Raw genomic sequence first — 15,515 nt, forward strand, 5'->3', positions numbered from 1 at the left:
GATCATAAAAACTAGCAGGGATTCCACAGTAACTTCACAGAAACAAGGAGGTGTCCATATATCTGAATGACTGAACACTAGGACGTTTTTGCATTTACTTTGAATTGCCCTTTTGCTAAACAGTTACTTAATAATATTCAATAAATGGTAGAGCAAAGAGGTCACCAGTTTATCTTGCTGTTATGGAACTAACAGGTTTTAAAAGGAACTCCACTGGTACCACAGTTAATATATAATTTGCTAACTTAAACTGATTTCAAAAATCCCAAACTACACCCACCTCTCCGTTTTTGTTTGTTTGCTCTTTTATCACAAGTCAAAAAGCATACCACTCTAAGGAAAGCCTTTTCATTGGGATTACCTCTCAATGCACCATCTTCCTTGGTGTCTGTCTATGATTTGATCATGGAATAAAGATCAAAGTAGCGTGCAGGAAATTTTCAAGTGCAGAAAACTGCTCAGAGGAACCTAGGCTTCTCAAGTAATTTGGGGGTATAAACTCTTAATTTACTTTCTAAGCAGTAAATACATTTCATTTCATTTGTCTAAGAATACAAAGAAACAAAACTCTATACTAGTCAGGCTATTTGAACAATACCGAATATCTCGTGCAACTTTATGATGAACCTGAGGGTTACTGTCACTCCGTGGACATACTTGCCTGTTGCCACTTGTCGAACCAACACTGTATTCAACTTAATGACAGGGCTAAATGTGTGTTTGCTATCAGCGGTAGACGCCAGAATCTTACTATGACATCTTAACACCAGTCTGTCATCCTGCTTTTGTAACAATACAAGAATGTCTTCGAGCAGCAATGTGTATAGATCTAGAAACCAAAGTGGGGAGAAGGTGATTAGCGCAGAAATTGAGATGTGTTTTATAAACTTTATAACAATTTGACAGAGAAAATTTATTTCTGTTAAATCTAATACGTTTTAAAAATTGACTTGCTATTGTCTTTTTTAGTTTCATTTTTTAATAATTCATTTTTATATTGTATCACACCAAAGTGTCAGTCTGTGACTGACAAGAAATAAAAAAAAACCCAATGATTCCTCATTATAGATAGTTTGAAATGGAGTGGTTTAAAGAAAGCTTATTAGAAAGCTCACTGGAATACATGAATGCTGGAGACAGGACTGAATCATGACAAACTTTTCTGCTTCAGCCCTCGGTGAATATTTAACGCACTTCACCTAGAACAAAATAACATAAGCAGATCTTCTGCAAAAATAACACAGAGCAGCACTGCTCACTGCTGTCGCTGAAACTTGTAAATGGCTGTCTCTTATCTTCCGCCTGACGGAACTTTACTTCCTCCACTCTCCCCAAAACTGACGGACATTACACCTACCAATAGTTTTATCTCGATTCACCTTCCAGACCAATGGCCCTTCGTGGATCATCTTCCTTTTTGTTAAATCCAAATTCTGCCAAAATAAAGAGAATTACACACAGATTATTTCCAAGCACTTAGTGTGATGATATTCCAGAGAGTCTCTTTTCAAGAAATTCCTCATGTAAAAGATACCATTTACTTTCACTATCATTACTGGTATCTGCCAACTACTGAACATAGAATGAAGACTAAGTTACAGTAAGCTGCATACAATTTCCTAAGTTAGAGGTATCTTGTAGAAAAACATTCAGGAGTGCTGCCTCCTAAATCTCACACTAAATATATGATAATTGCTTATGAAAATGAAGTTACAAACATTCAGCCACTGGATTTGCAGCCCATCCCCTAATTTTTCTATGAATAACTAGATGAGGATAATGCATAGCTTATCCATCTGTAAGAGGCCCGTGAGTGCCAGGCTCTAGTTACAGAGTTCTAAGGAATAGTACTCATGAAAAAGTCCAGGTAGTACTTGACCTTGCTCCATATATTAATAATTTATTTATTTTTTAAAGATTTATTTATTTGGGGGGGGAGGAGCAGCGGGTGAAGGAGAGAGAGAAACCCAAATAGACTCCTCGCTGAGCATGGAGCCCCATGTGGGACTTGATCCTGAGACCCTGAGATCATGACCTGAGCTGAAACCAAGAGTTGGACGCTTAACCAAAGGAACCACCCAGGCGCCCCTAAATACTAATAATTTAGTAAGAGAATCATCTCTCAGTATAGGTAGCTCTAGAAAAATCTCATTCTCTGGAAGTGAAGGGGCTGAGCATATTAAGCATGCTTTTGATAAGCTGTTATATATGATATAAAAGTCTAGTTTACTAGCCACCAAATAAATCTACTCAAACAACCACCTACTGAAACAGTACAAGAAAGACTGAAAATCCCAAGCAGTTCCTTAATACAAAAGCCCCACATGATAGATAAATACTTTACTATCATTCCCGTAATGGTTTCAACATTTCTGCTTTTGAAGAAGCTTCATGAAAACATTATCTTGTTTTACTCAATAATCTGGAAAGTTCCCAGAGCAAACACCCCTACTCTCATTCACTTTATAAGAACACAATAAAATTAAATAACTAACGTTCCTTAAGTCCCCCACAAATCGTTACATAAAGTTAGTTTTACACAAAATATTCCTCTAATGAAAGACTAAAGTCATCTTCACATAGACCAGACGTTGAAAAGGAAGAACAGAATCATAAATATAGACAATCTATGATATAAGAACTTCTTCAGGTGATGGATGCCCCTCTGAGATGTTAATACCCTGCCAGGTCTTTAGTAAATTGTATTTTATTATTTTTTTAATTATGATTAGACCATCTCTCACCCTGAGCTCTTCCACGTTTGGGTACTCTGACAACTTCAGATTGGAGGTATCCAGACGACGCTGATAGTCTTCTAAACGCTGAAAATTAAGACAAGATGAAGCCAAGGTTACTGCTTTGGGTATCAATGGTCTCCCTGTTCTGAAGCCAAATGGATGTTTTTAACCTGCATTTTACAGAGCTCTCTGCAACACTAGACATGACTGACAGCTCTTTCTTTCTTTCTTTGAGAGCAAGCACATGGTAGTAGGAGCAGAGGGAGATGGAGAGATGGAGAGATAAACTCAAGCAGACTCTGCACTGAGCATGGAGCCTGACAAGGGGTTCAATCCTAGGACCCTGAGATCATGACCTGAGCCAAAACCAAGAGTCAACGCTCAACCAATTGCACCACACAGGTGCCCCACAGCTCACTCTTTCTTTCTTTTTTTTTTTTTTTCCAGCTCACTCTTTCTTAAACCACCCCCTTTCCCTGGCTTTGGAGACATCACACCCTCCTAGTCTTCCTCTTCCCTCTTTGGCTATTTTTGCTCAATCTGCTTTTCAAACTCACTGACCTCTAACTAGCTTATGGTTATTTTTTGAATATATAAGTATGTACATGGTACAAAATTTGAAAAGTAATATAAGGCACACAATGAAAATGAAGTCTCCCTCCAATCCTACCCTCTTGCCTCCCCACCCCCAATTTTCTCTAAAAAAGCAATCTCTAATACCCATTTCTTAGGTAGCCTACGAGAAAAATTCTAAGCAAAGAGAATATATGCATATATAAGTATGCTTGTCTCTGTACATGTTGTGTGTGTATATATCCTTTTAAAAAAGATATGGTAGCATAATATATTAATATATGTACTACTCAAATGGTGACATGATCACATACACATCTCTGTGTGTTTATTACTCATCAATGTATCTTGAAGAGTGCTCTACATTAACACATACAGAGAGAACTCACTCTTTAAATGGCTGTATGGTATTCAGCTCTATGAATGATCTACAGTTTATCTAACTACACTTTACTGATGGAGATGAAGTTACTTCCAATCTTCTCCCATAACAAATAAATACTGTTATAGCATGGCCTTAAAACATGTATTTTTATAGATATGTGTAGACATACCTGTAAGATAAATTTCTAAAGAAACAACTATTATATCAAAGCATATGTGTATTTTCCCCAAGATTATAAAAATGTCAAAGTATATAGAAAAGTCTGAATATGTATAGTGAGCACCCATATACCCACCACTTACATTCCAGTTAATATTTGATATATTTGTTTTATCATAGGTCTGTTCATTCCTCTAGCTATCCCTCAATCCACCATATATTTTGAGTGCATTTCACAATAACTTACAAATGTAAGCACACTTTACCTTTAAACATTTTAGTATGCATATCATTAACAAGAGTCTGATATTTAGTTATTTTTAAAGTAAAATTTACATAGAGTGAAATGTATATATTTTAAGTGTACCTTTCCACAAGATTTCACATATGCATGCACCTGCGTAAATGCCTAGCAAGATAAGAAATATTGCTATCACCACAGAACGTCTCCTCATGCTTCTTCCTAGTTAATATCTGTCCCCACATGCCCAGTGACAATCACTTTTCTGACCTTTTTCCCACCACTGATTAGTCTGTTCTAGAAGTTCATAGAGATAAAATTATACACACACACACACACTCTTGTCCGCTTTCTTTCACTCAGCACCATGTTTGTGAGATTCATTCATGTCGTATGTATCAGGAGTTCATTCCCTTTTATTGCTGGAATTTATTATCCTAGTTTATGACTATACCTCATTCGGTTTATGCTAGAAACATTCTTGTACAAGTCTGTGGGCACAGATCTTCATTTCTCCTGGGTAGATCACTAGGAACAAAATCGCTGGGTCAAAGGGCAGATGTATGAATATGTGCATTTTTAATTTAGGTACATATTGCCAAAGTGCCCTCTGGGGTTTTATCATTTTACACTCCAAACAACACATTTGAAAGTTCCTGTTTTCCTACAGCCTCATCAACAGAGCTGTCGTCATACTCAGTTCCTAAGAAATTATATCCAGGTCCAGGGATTCAATTAGTTCTATATATGCTCACAATTTACGTTTTTCTCCTCGGCACAGTCCTCTCAGTCCTTTTCTCTTCAGCACACCTCTCAGAGGTGGATCCATACAGCCAAATGCATACTGTACATTTTCACCTCATATCCCAAACTGAACTCTGCATCTGCCCCACAAATCCAGGGCTTCTTCCCTCAGCCTGTCCACCCAAATGTGCAAGCCAGAGACCTGGGACTTATTCCTACCATCACATCTCTCTTCAAATCCTTCAAATCAGTCACCACATCCTATCAGTTACCTTCTAAATACTTCTCCAATTCTTGCATCTCTTGAGCCACCACCATTTGTCCTGAACTGCAACAGGAACTGCCCTGCTGCAACAAACTAGGCTGAGCTCTTTCACCCCCTCTCTGTCCCCTTCAGCCCATTCTCCATAGACTGGCGTGAGTGGCACTTACAAGGCGAAAAATCTGAACACGCCTTTCTCCTTAAGTGTCTACAATGAATTCCTACTGCTCTCAACATCAAAATCTTTTAACACTGTCCACAGTGGGGCCCTGTATGACTTGGCTCTGATCTACTGTACCTCATTTCACACCACTCTGACTTTGCTTTTTAAGCACGATCCACACTAACCTAATCTTTCCGTTCCTCAAACAGGCCATGCTTCCTTTTTACCCCAGGGCTTCTGTATATGCCGTTCCCTCTACTTGTAAGGTTGCCCCCTTCCACATTCTTTTGGTTTATTTCCATTTACTTTTCAGAGCTTGGCTTAAATGTCAATTCCTGAAGGAAGATTTCTCCAATGGCCACCACCCAACACCCTCAAACCAGGCTCACCCCACCCTCCCCCACACTATTACATATTCCTAGCATCCCAAAATTCTCCTTCATAGCAGCTATCACAACTCATATAAAATACTTGCACTAAAATCTGTTCAATACTTTCTATCCTGCTAGAAAATAAGCTCAGTGTGGGCACTTATTTATTTATTTAAGCACCCTATATCCTACACTCAGCATCCACTCAGCATACAGATGCTCTAGAAATATTTGCTGAATGGATAGATGAATGAGAGAGCAAACAAGTAGCTAGAGATGCTCAAAAAAGCCAAATACAAGTGTGATGTTCTACCACAAAATTGGTCTGGACCCACCTACTACATGAATAGCTAGCTACCAAATGCCCCATCTGTCAATCATGTAATGGTAATTCAATTATTATTTCACAGATCACAGATAACACTAACTTAATATGCTCACTACATCATCCTGTATCTCTGCTTTCCGCCTTCTTACCTGTTTGTTTTCTGCCTCCTTGACAGCCTGATTTACATAATTTAAGATCTGACGACAGTGATCTGCGGCTTTCTTCACCTTCTCCCTTTCCATTGGCCATTCTAAGCATGGGGTGGGGGGAATCCAGAATGTAAAATAAAGGAAATCAGAAAGGAACATAAATATATATATGTAAATGAGATATCATTTGATGTCAGCAGTTAGAAAAACATACTAAGACCTTGAATTTTTTTTTTTTTAAGATTTTATTTATTTATTTGACAGAGAGAGACAGCGAGAGAGGGAACACAAGCAGGGGGAGTGGGAGAGGGAGCAGGGAACCCGATGCGGGGCTCAATCCCAGGACCCTGGGATCATGACTTGAGCCGAAGGGAGACACTTAACGACTGAGCCACCGAGGCGTCCGACCTTGAATATTTTTATACCGGGCTAAAATCTATGGCAGAATCTCAATTCAGATAATCTTTGGACAGATGAGACATCTTATGACAGTACACTAAAACATAAATACTCATCTTTAAAAAGAAGCCATTGTATAGAATACCAAGTTCAAGAAGCGATGCTTTAAATCAAGTATCAGCCCCCCATGTTATGCACTCCAGGGAGTGGGTCTCATTCACGTTGTAAGCTATATAAATGGGACCCCTTCTCCCCTTAGAATCTCCCCTGAGTGCAGAGCCTATGTGATTATGTCCAGTGGACTTGTTAAGCAATAATTTTTAAATGATAACATAATTCAAAATAACTCCAGAATAAATTTCTTTGAATTTGAGATTACATTTATTTTATTTATTTATTTGAGAGAGAGTGCCAGCATTAGGGGCAGAGGGAGAGGGAGAAGCAGACTCCCCTCTGAGCAGAGAACCCAATGTGGGGCTCCATCCCAGGACCCCGGGATCATGACCTGAGGTGAAGGCAAGACGCTTAACCAACCGAGCCACCCAGGCGCCACTTGAGATTACATTTAAGGAAAGAAAATAGACTACAGCATTTGTATCATTAAAAGATGAAATTTACCAAAATGTGTTGAGATTACATTGAAGCCTACATTGTAAAGAATGCCAAAACTGGAATATTTAAAATTACAACCCTCTGAACAACAGTCCACCTATATTGAACAGGTATATTAAAGTATAAAAATTGGGCGCCTGGGTGGCTCAGCTGGTTAAGCGACTGCCTTCGGCTCAGGTCATGATCCTGGAGTCCCGGGATCGAGTCCCACATCAGGCTCCCTGCTCAGCAGGGGGTCTGCTTCTCCCTCTGCCCTCTTCCCTCTCGTGCTCTCTGTCTCTCATTCTCTCTCTCTCAAATAAATAAATAAAATCTTTAAAAAAAAAAAAATTAACATGTAGGAGTATTTTCAAATTCTCAGGCATAAGAAACAGGAGTTTGATTGCATAAAATTATTAATGAGAACTGAGTATAAGAGCCTAAAGCTCAACTGAGAAACTAGGATTCACTTCCTGGTTTAAAACAGGAGAGCTGGGGTGATAATGCATTGGTCGGGTTTAATTAAAGCACATGTATAGACACAGAGCATCTCTTCACCCAGCATAAGACTTCTTCAAAGCAAATACAACATACGCTATATGAAGGACTGTACAAAGAGCACTTAGTCTGGAAAGCGCCAGATAATGTGCACTTGAGGGGCTAAACTGCTCTCCGTCACAACTAAATTCTGCTTATTGTAGGCAAAAAGCAGTCAGAGACAATTTGTCAACCAATGAGCACGACTATGTTCCAATCAAACTTTTTTACAAAAATAGGTGATGAGCCAGATTTGGTTCACGATTCGTAGTTTGCCAAATGCTGTGTTTAATGTGCTTCTAATGGAGCACATTAAATCAAAGAGCCTCAAGAAGACTGGATTGGATCTTGTTAGAAAATGCTGCCAGACTCTGGAAATTGAACCCTTGGGCACCAGGACGCGGTGAGAGATTATTTAGCAGGACGTGGGGTTTTTTGTTTTGTTCCTAAGCTTTTTAATTTCAGTGAGAATGCTGTACCTGTGTATTTGGCAATATTATCCAACAGAAGAGGGTACTTGGTAAGCCTCTGCATTTGGGTAGGAATGATATCCTTCAGCTGCAGACGACGACACAGAGGATTACTCTCAGCATCCTAAAATTAAAATAAGTGAATTTGTGATTCTTATCAGGACTATAGTTACCCATCATGTGCCATATATTCATCATGGATGGGTCTACAACATCACCGTCCTGGTTATTAAATCAAGACTTAAAATAAGCAAGGTATACCATGGCCACACTATACTTCTGCTTTCTCCTTTACTCACACAATGGGGGCAGGGAGCCTTTATCACTAAGCCAGTGGCTTCTTTCTTATCTGTTTAAGCAAAAATTGAGAACATTCATAATCAACTCTAAGAACTGCTTGCTTGTAATAAAACAGTTTTATCTTCACATATTCATTCCTATGATTGGCAAACCTACCAAAAGTTAGTCAGCTGATTTGCTATCTGCCATTCCAAGTAGGTACAATGGATCCTCAGGCTGGATATACCCCAGCTCATCTCTAACAGGGCGTCTGCAAACTTAAGGAAAGTGCCAGACAATAAATACTTGAGGCTTTGCATGCCATACAGTCTTTGTCACAACTACTCAGCTCTGCTGTTTTAGCACTAAAACAGCCACAGACAGTACATAAATGAATGAACGTGGCTGTGTGTAGTAGAGAGTTCTGAGATGGCCTTCTAGATTCCCACTCTCTGGTGGACATACTCTGTATAATCACCTGCCCCAGAGTGTGGACAGAACCGGTGAACACAATGGGTTATCACTCATATGATTAGGTTACTATCAGTTAATTTTGTGGGGATCAAAAAGGAAAGTGTTTCCTAGGTGAGTCTGACTTAATCAGAGGAGCCCTTACAAGAAAGCTGCCAGAGAGACACGATCCTTCTGGCCTGCAAGAAAGGAAACTGTCTTGTAAACTACCTGTAGGGGCCACGTGAAAGAGACACGGGCATTCTCTAGGAGCCGAGAGCAGTTTCTAGCCAATGACGACAAGAAGACAGGGATCGTGGTTACACATTTACAAGGACATGAATTCTGTGAACCACCAGGGAACTTAGGAGAGGACCCCAAGTCTCCGAGGAGAACTGCGGCTCCAGCCGACCCCTTCCTTTCAGCCTGGTGCAAGCACGAAGGGAGGACCCGCCAAACAATATCTGTACTCCTAAACCACTCCACAAACGCTGTGACATAATACTCCTGCATTAAGTTGCTACTTTTGTGGTCATCTGTTCTACTGCAGCAAAAATTTACTACACTGTGTTCCAATAAAACCCCACAAAAACAGGCAAGAGACTGGATAGGAACTGTGGGCCCTAGTTTACTGACCCTTGATAGACACCAATATACAGACCTCAATAAGCATGGCTGTTGGCACACTCTGGGCTAGTTATGAGCCCATTCTCATGTTCTGACCATATTATTGTAATAGTTTACGTGGGACATTTCCTGACAATATCTCCACGGCAAGGTGGACTTCTCTGTCAAATATTTTAACCCTGACATATAATCTTCATTATTTATCATTCCAATATCACCTTCATACTCTCCAGAAATTTAAGAACTAACATATGGCTTTAAAAAGGGTTAACATAATCCTTGTAAGAATCTTAGTCTTAGATTTCCCCCAGTTTATTCTCCATTCAATAAAAAATTTGCACTATTTATTTTCTTACATGACTCACTCAACTCACTTGCACAAAGGTCTGGAATCGAGAATCCTTTTTCTGACGAGACTTGATCATTTCCAGGGCAAAGGGTTGGTTACTGCAAAAGGTGGCAGCAGCATGCTTCAACTTGTCCTCCCCTGGTCCACTGAACTGTGCCAAGAATGCAGAGAACACAACGAAGAATGGCAGACTGAGCTTATGGAAGGCCAGGCAAAATGAGAGACCACCATGATCCTTTCACTATTCCGCTAAGTGCTCTCAGGTGACAAGAAACGGAGACCTACATATCTCTGTGGACTATCAATGTTTCTCCATCAAAAAGGTCAGACGCTGACACATCCAGACCTTTTCTGATCACATTCCAATGTTTTCCTGCTCACAGCCTCCCACAATTTACTACCTTTCCAGTCTAGACCACTTCTAAATTAAACAGAAAGGTTAACACTAGGGGAATAGAAGACACAAAAGGCTTAAAGACTGAGATTGATACTTGATTGTCTTAGAATCTGACAGCTTCACAAAAGTTACTAACTGCTCCAGGAAGCAACTCTGTGGGATTCTAATTGATGCTTTACTTGTCATACTACAAATTTTCTGTTTCAGGGACACCCGGGTGGCTCAGTTGGTTGAGTATCCAACTCTTGGTTTCGGGTCAGGTCATGCTCTCAGGGTCCTGGGATCAAGCCCCAAGTCAGGCTCCATGCTCAGCACGGAGTCTGCTCAAGATTCTCCCTCTCCCCCTCTGCCACTCACCACACTGTTGCTCTCTCTCTCTATGAAGGATGGATAGATAAATCTTAAAAAAAAATTGTTTCAAGTTGAGTAGTGTGTTGCCAAGCCAAGAGAACTCAGTTACAACTTTCACTGCTACCCTGAGATCAAGAAACAAAATGAGCCACACTATCACCGAGTAGCTGTACAGTAAGCTGGGTTTTTCAAGGAAGTTAAATCTCCTTAATAACAATAATGCCTGAGCGGGCCTTGAGAAGATGCTTTGGAAAGCTGAGTAAATGCAAGGTGAGAGTGGACCGTGATTCCCTGATCTTTTCAATGAGTCAAGTAGCTGAAAGATCTCCTATGGGATTAGTAGATTCTTAGCCATGATCTCAACATCAACAAAAGGAGTAAGATGAACATTGTTTTAGTCAACTTTCTGGTATTCAATCTTTTAAAAAGTTATCATTGTACGGTTACCAAAATCCCGTGGCATTTCCTCAAGTAATCTGCATACTGAAGTAAGTTTCTGTGAGCATATCTAAACAGTTCCTGTTCAACCTGTGTTAATATTTGGAGAACTGTGTCTTATGCTTCACTATTACTCACAGCCTTAACTACAGTACTTTCTTTAAAAGTTTGGATCAAACCCATTTTCCCCTAGGAAAATTTTCTATACATCCTAGTGTGGGTCTCCCTGCTGTATCTTCCCATAACAACCTGTACTCTCCCCCTTTTTTGTAACTCTTGTCACACTTGAAAGGACTAATGACTGTTTTTCCACTAGTTATAAGCGCCACCCAGGCAGGAGCCATGGCCATCGTGATTGCCACTGTCTCCCCAGCACCTCGAACAGCATACATACTGTGGGGTATTCTCACAGAGAGTCAGACAGAAAAACAGAATGTGACAAACAGCTATGATCGTCTCTGAACTCTTTCCTTGTACTGTAAATAAGATCAAGTAATGGTCACTTTTCTACTTTTGTGATGGTAGTTCTGGATCTACAACTGTTTAATGTTTTACAGTCCAATTCTGAGATTTGGACAACAGAAGCTGAAAATTCTATGTTAGTTACATTATTTTCATCAAGATTCATTTGATTCTCTATTTGTTAAAACACAGAGAACTACTATCTTTAATTTGATGAAAAAAGAGCACTTAGTTCAAATGAGCACTTATTGAAAAATATTAACGAATAAAGATGCTAACCAAGAGAATACATACTTGGACCCCTTTCATCTTTACAGTACCTTTGCAAAATGGATGGAGTTTGCATATTTGGAAAGATTAGTTACTCAACCGTGAATCTGATCTTTAAGTGTCTATAAAAACATTAAAATGAAATAGCCAATTTCCTTACCCAGGTCAGCAAATCTTCTCCAATCTGATCAATAACTGAGGTCTCATTCCTCTTTCGAACAGCCTTCATTTGCTCATTCAATCCAACTAAGGGGGGAAAAAAACAACGGAAAATAATTAAGCACGCACTCTTTTTAGTCTGCACTACTGGTTGTACTGAGAACCTAAATTTTCAAAAAACAAGGATTTTCACAGTAGTATAGCTGCCTCTAGTCTCCTTAAATATAAATCTGAACACAATTCTTATGCATATGGATATCTGTGCGCTCTATCTGAAAAACAGGTGCCAAAGCATAAAACAATGTGGAAATAGCACATTACATAGAGTATAGGTACATCACTTATGCATTAATTTCAAGCCCCCATCATAACCATGCTCATAAAGAAACTTAAATAGAACAGGTGATTCTGCCCACTGTTCCTCTCAAAATGTTTATGTTCACAGGCAGTGGATATAATCCACCTGAACTTGTCAATGCATGCTGGTGAAACCTAAGATCACCCACAAAGACATAAAAGGCATCAACTGGGGAGGCAGGTGTTGGCAGGTGGTGATGGCATCCTTGACGAAAGAAAGCTTGAGAATTAAGGATCACAGAGAAGCAGTGACTTACAGAGAGAGGAACTGTGGCTACAAAAGTCTGAGGTGACTATAACCAAGGAAAGCCAGCAAGGTAGAATTTTTTATATATTTACTCAAGCATTTCAAGCAACAACAAAAGAATTTAATTCCTGAAAATTACCCCATCATGAAATTACACACTGAATATTACATAGACTATACACACACACACACACACACATACACAATTATATGGGATATATTTAAAAACATATACACTGCAATTGATAAGACATTTCCAAGGGTAATTTTAATTATTCATATTTTTCTTTTTTAAAATTTTTTACCTTTTTTTTTTTTTTATTATGTTATGTTAGTCACCATACACTATTCATATTTTTCATCATAGACATTAACTTTAGGCCCTAAGTCCTGTGGTAACACTGTATACAAAAGGCTGATGGTGCGGGTGAGTGTCTGGGGAGGGAGGTATTCAACGATCTGATCACTTCTTTACGTGATGTGCTCATGTATAATTATATAATTTCAGGAATGCTAACATGGATACACTTAGAAGATTTTATTGTTATGGTGCTTTTATATACTCACAATCTTTCATCTACTAAAAATGTTAGGGACAAAGATCAGAGTCGATTTTCTTACTATGAAGTTGAAGAATATCTTCCAAGTTTGAAAAAATTTTCCGTAGTTCTGAAGGTGACAGAATTCCTTCTCTGGACACTCGCTGATAGAATACTTGATCAAGAACCTTCAGTGTTCGAACATGAGCTCTTTCAGTGTAGAATAATTCTAAGCAGAAAAAAAGGAAATATGAAATGTTACCTCATTTAGAATAATTCCATGAGACCAAACACAGGCTTTAAACTGGAATTAAGCAACAAATGAGCTCTATAATAATTATTTATAGTTTTGAAAGCATGTAGTATCTCTCATGTCACTTTCTTGATTCCATGGGACCCTCCTACATACTGGCTCTAAGAGATGAATGCTGGCAAATGAAAAATATCATTCAAAATTATTCTGGGGGCGCCTGGGTGGCTCAGTCATTTAAACGTCTGCCTTCAGCTCAGGTCATGAGCCCAGGGTGCTGGGATCGAGCCCCAAATCAGGGCTCCCTGCTCAGCGGAGAATCTGCTTCTCCCTCTCCCTCTGGCCCTCCCCCCACTCCTGCTCTCTCTCTCTCAAATACATAAAGAAAATCTTTAAGACAAAAACCAAAAAAACCCCAAACTATTCTGTATATTAAACTTAACAATGTACTCCAAAATCCTTCTGTCTTTTCACAATACTACCCACCAATCACAGCTACAACATTGGAAACCTGTAAGCCCAAACAGCATATAGACTTTCAGTTGAGCCCTCTTTAGAAAGAACAGTACTTTTGGTTATCTAATTGGCCTATAAACCCTCATTTCTGAGGCCAGACTTGTTATTTCACTACAACTCAAAGTTACCAGACACAGGAAGGGTATTTATTTAAATTGCATCCTAAAGACAGTGGAGGGCACAGCACCCACGTCACCCACATCTCTGTCACATATATGCTAGGGTAAAATAAAGAACACTGCACACTAGGATAAAGGGACACCCGGATCCCAGTTTCCTCCCTATCACTTATCAGCTAGCTGTATGATCTTGATTAATTCAACTAATCACACTGAGCCTGAGCTTCCTCATTTATAATCTAGGCATAAAAATAACTTTGGCCGAAAGTAAAGTGACGGACCAAGGTTGTCTTAATGACTGTTCAAGATCTATAATCTTAAATATCCTGAAAGCTAAACACCTTTTCCTTTTAAGTTATCATTAAGAATTGTAGAATCATTCACATTTTTTGAGTTGGAAAGCTCAAGGATCATCTATCTAGTTTAATTTCCCTTTGTATAGAACAAAAGGCTAGCAGAAATTTTGAAGCAAACTCTAAAGCTCAGAGGCTTTAGTCTAATAAAACTCACTATATGTGAACAACAACAAATCTAATTAAACTCACCATTAATTACTTCCTGTCTTTTGATCTCAGAAGGCTTTAGTCCCAGTAATACTTCTCGACTAACGAGCTGTTGCCAGTTGGGTGGATCTGTCTCTAAGTCATTTTCAAACTGTTCATCCTCACTTTGACTTTCTCCAAAAGCTATGCTGTCAAACCTGATGAAAAAAAAAACGATGAATTCTATTTGAGGACATCAGATGGACAATGGGAAATAGCACAGATTTTTATATTATGGTAGATAAGTCGTATTTCTCAAGTAGTGCTTATTAGCACAGGGCTGAAACATCACCCTCCCCTACAAAATGACTTATATGTGTTATATATACCTCTATAAATATCTTTTGCATGACTTGTGTTTATTAAGAATTTTCTTTTAAAGTATCTAACAGATCTGTGTACAGGTTTTCTTTTCCTTTAAAACTAGGATGTTTGAGAAAAAAGATGTATTTCTTCAAATATGCCTCTATTGAAAGCTACTTTAGGATTACTCACTTTCGAAAGGGCTTTGGTGTCCCATGTTCAGTCACCCTAAAACAATGGAGAACAAAGAGTCAACACGAAAACAAAATGGTAATCAAGAAATTTATGCCAAGGGACCTGAACACACATTTTTCCAAAGAAGACATACAGACGGCCAACAGACACAAGAAAAGATGTCCAACATCACTAACCATCAGGGAAATGCAAATCAAAACCACAATGAGATATCACCCTGTCAGAATGGCTAGTATCAAAAAGACAAGAAATAACAAGGGTCGGTCAGGATGTGGAGAAAAAGGAACCCTCATGCACTGTTGGTGGGAATGAAAATTGGTGTAGCCACTGTGGAAAACAGTATGGAGGGTTCCTCAAAAAATTAAAAATAGAAATACCATACAATCTAGTAGATCCCACTACTGGATATTTACCCAAAGAACACAAAAACACTAATTTTAAAAGATACATGCACCCCTACATTTATTACAGCATGATTTATAATAGCCAAGATATGGGAGGAACCTAAGTATGCACCAACAGATGAATAAAGACGCGGTACATTTACACAATGGA

The 15,515-nt window shown here is 39.0% G+C and overlaps 1 protein-coding gene across 8 annotated transcripts in view; it reads right to left on the bottom strand.

The window, feature by feature from the left end:
- Nucleotides 1-15,515, bottom strand: part of ARHGEF12 (Rho guanine nucleotide exchange factor 12) — a 150,547-nt gene that overhangs the window by 11,396 nt on the left and 123,636 nt on the right. For 7 of the 8 annotated variants that reach the window (XM_064577330.1, XM_064577332.1, XM_045894828.3 and 4 more), the window contains 10 exons: nucleotides 14,958-14,993; nucleotides 14,466-14,620; nucleotides 13,118-13,264; nucleotides 11,894-11,979; nucleotides 9,841-9,966; nucleotides 8,120-8,234; nucleotides 6,114-6,214; nucleotides 2,745-2,822; nucleotides 1,358-1,433; nucleotides 662-829 (listed from right to left, as the gene is read on the bottom strand). In XM_064577330.1, the coding sequence (XP_064433400.1) occupies nucleotides 662-829; nucleotides 1,358-1,433; nucleotides 2,745-2,822; nucleotides 6,114-6,214; nucleotides 8,120-8,234; nucleotides 9,841-9,966; nucleotides 11,894-11,979; nucleotides 13,118-13,264; nucleotides 14,466-14,620; nucleotides 14,958-14,993 (1,088 nt within the window). The remainder of the gene's footprint in view (nucleotides 1-661; nucleotides 830-1,357; nucleotides 1,434-2,744; nucleotides 2,823-6,113; nucleotides 6,215-8,119; nucleotides 8,235-9,840; nucleotides 9,967-11,893; nucleotides 11,980-13,117; nucleotides 13,265-14,465; nucleotides 14,621-14,957; nucleotides 14,994-15,515) is intronic. The other variant, XM_064577333.1, reaches the window with a different exon arrangement.

The sequence above is a fragment of the Mirounga angustirostris genome, unplaced genomic scaffold (assembly GCF_029215605.1).
Source record: "Mirounga angustirostris isolate CCGP_5_RB_7025 unplaced genomic scaffold, mMirAng1.0.hap1 SCAF_13, whole genome shotgun sequence".
Taxonomy (NCBI): domain Eukaryota; kingdom Metazoa; phylum Chordata; class Mammalia; order Carnivora; family Phocidae; genus Mirounga; species Mirounga angustirostris.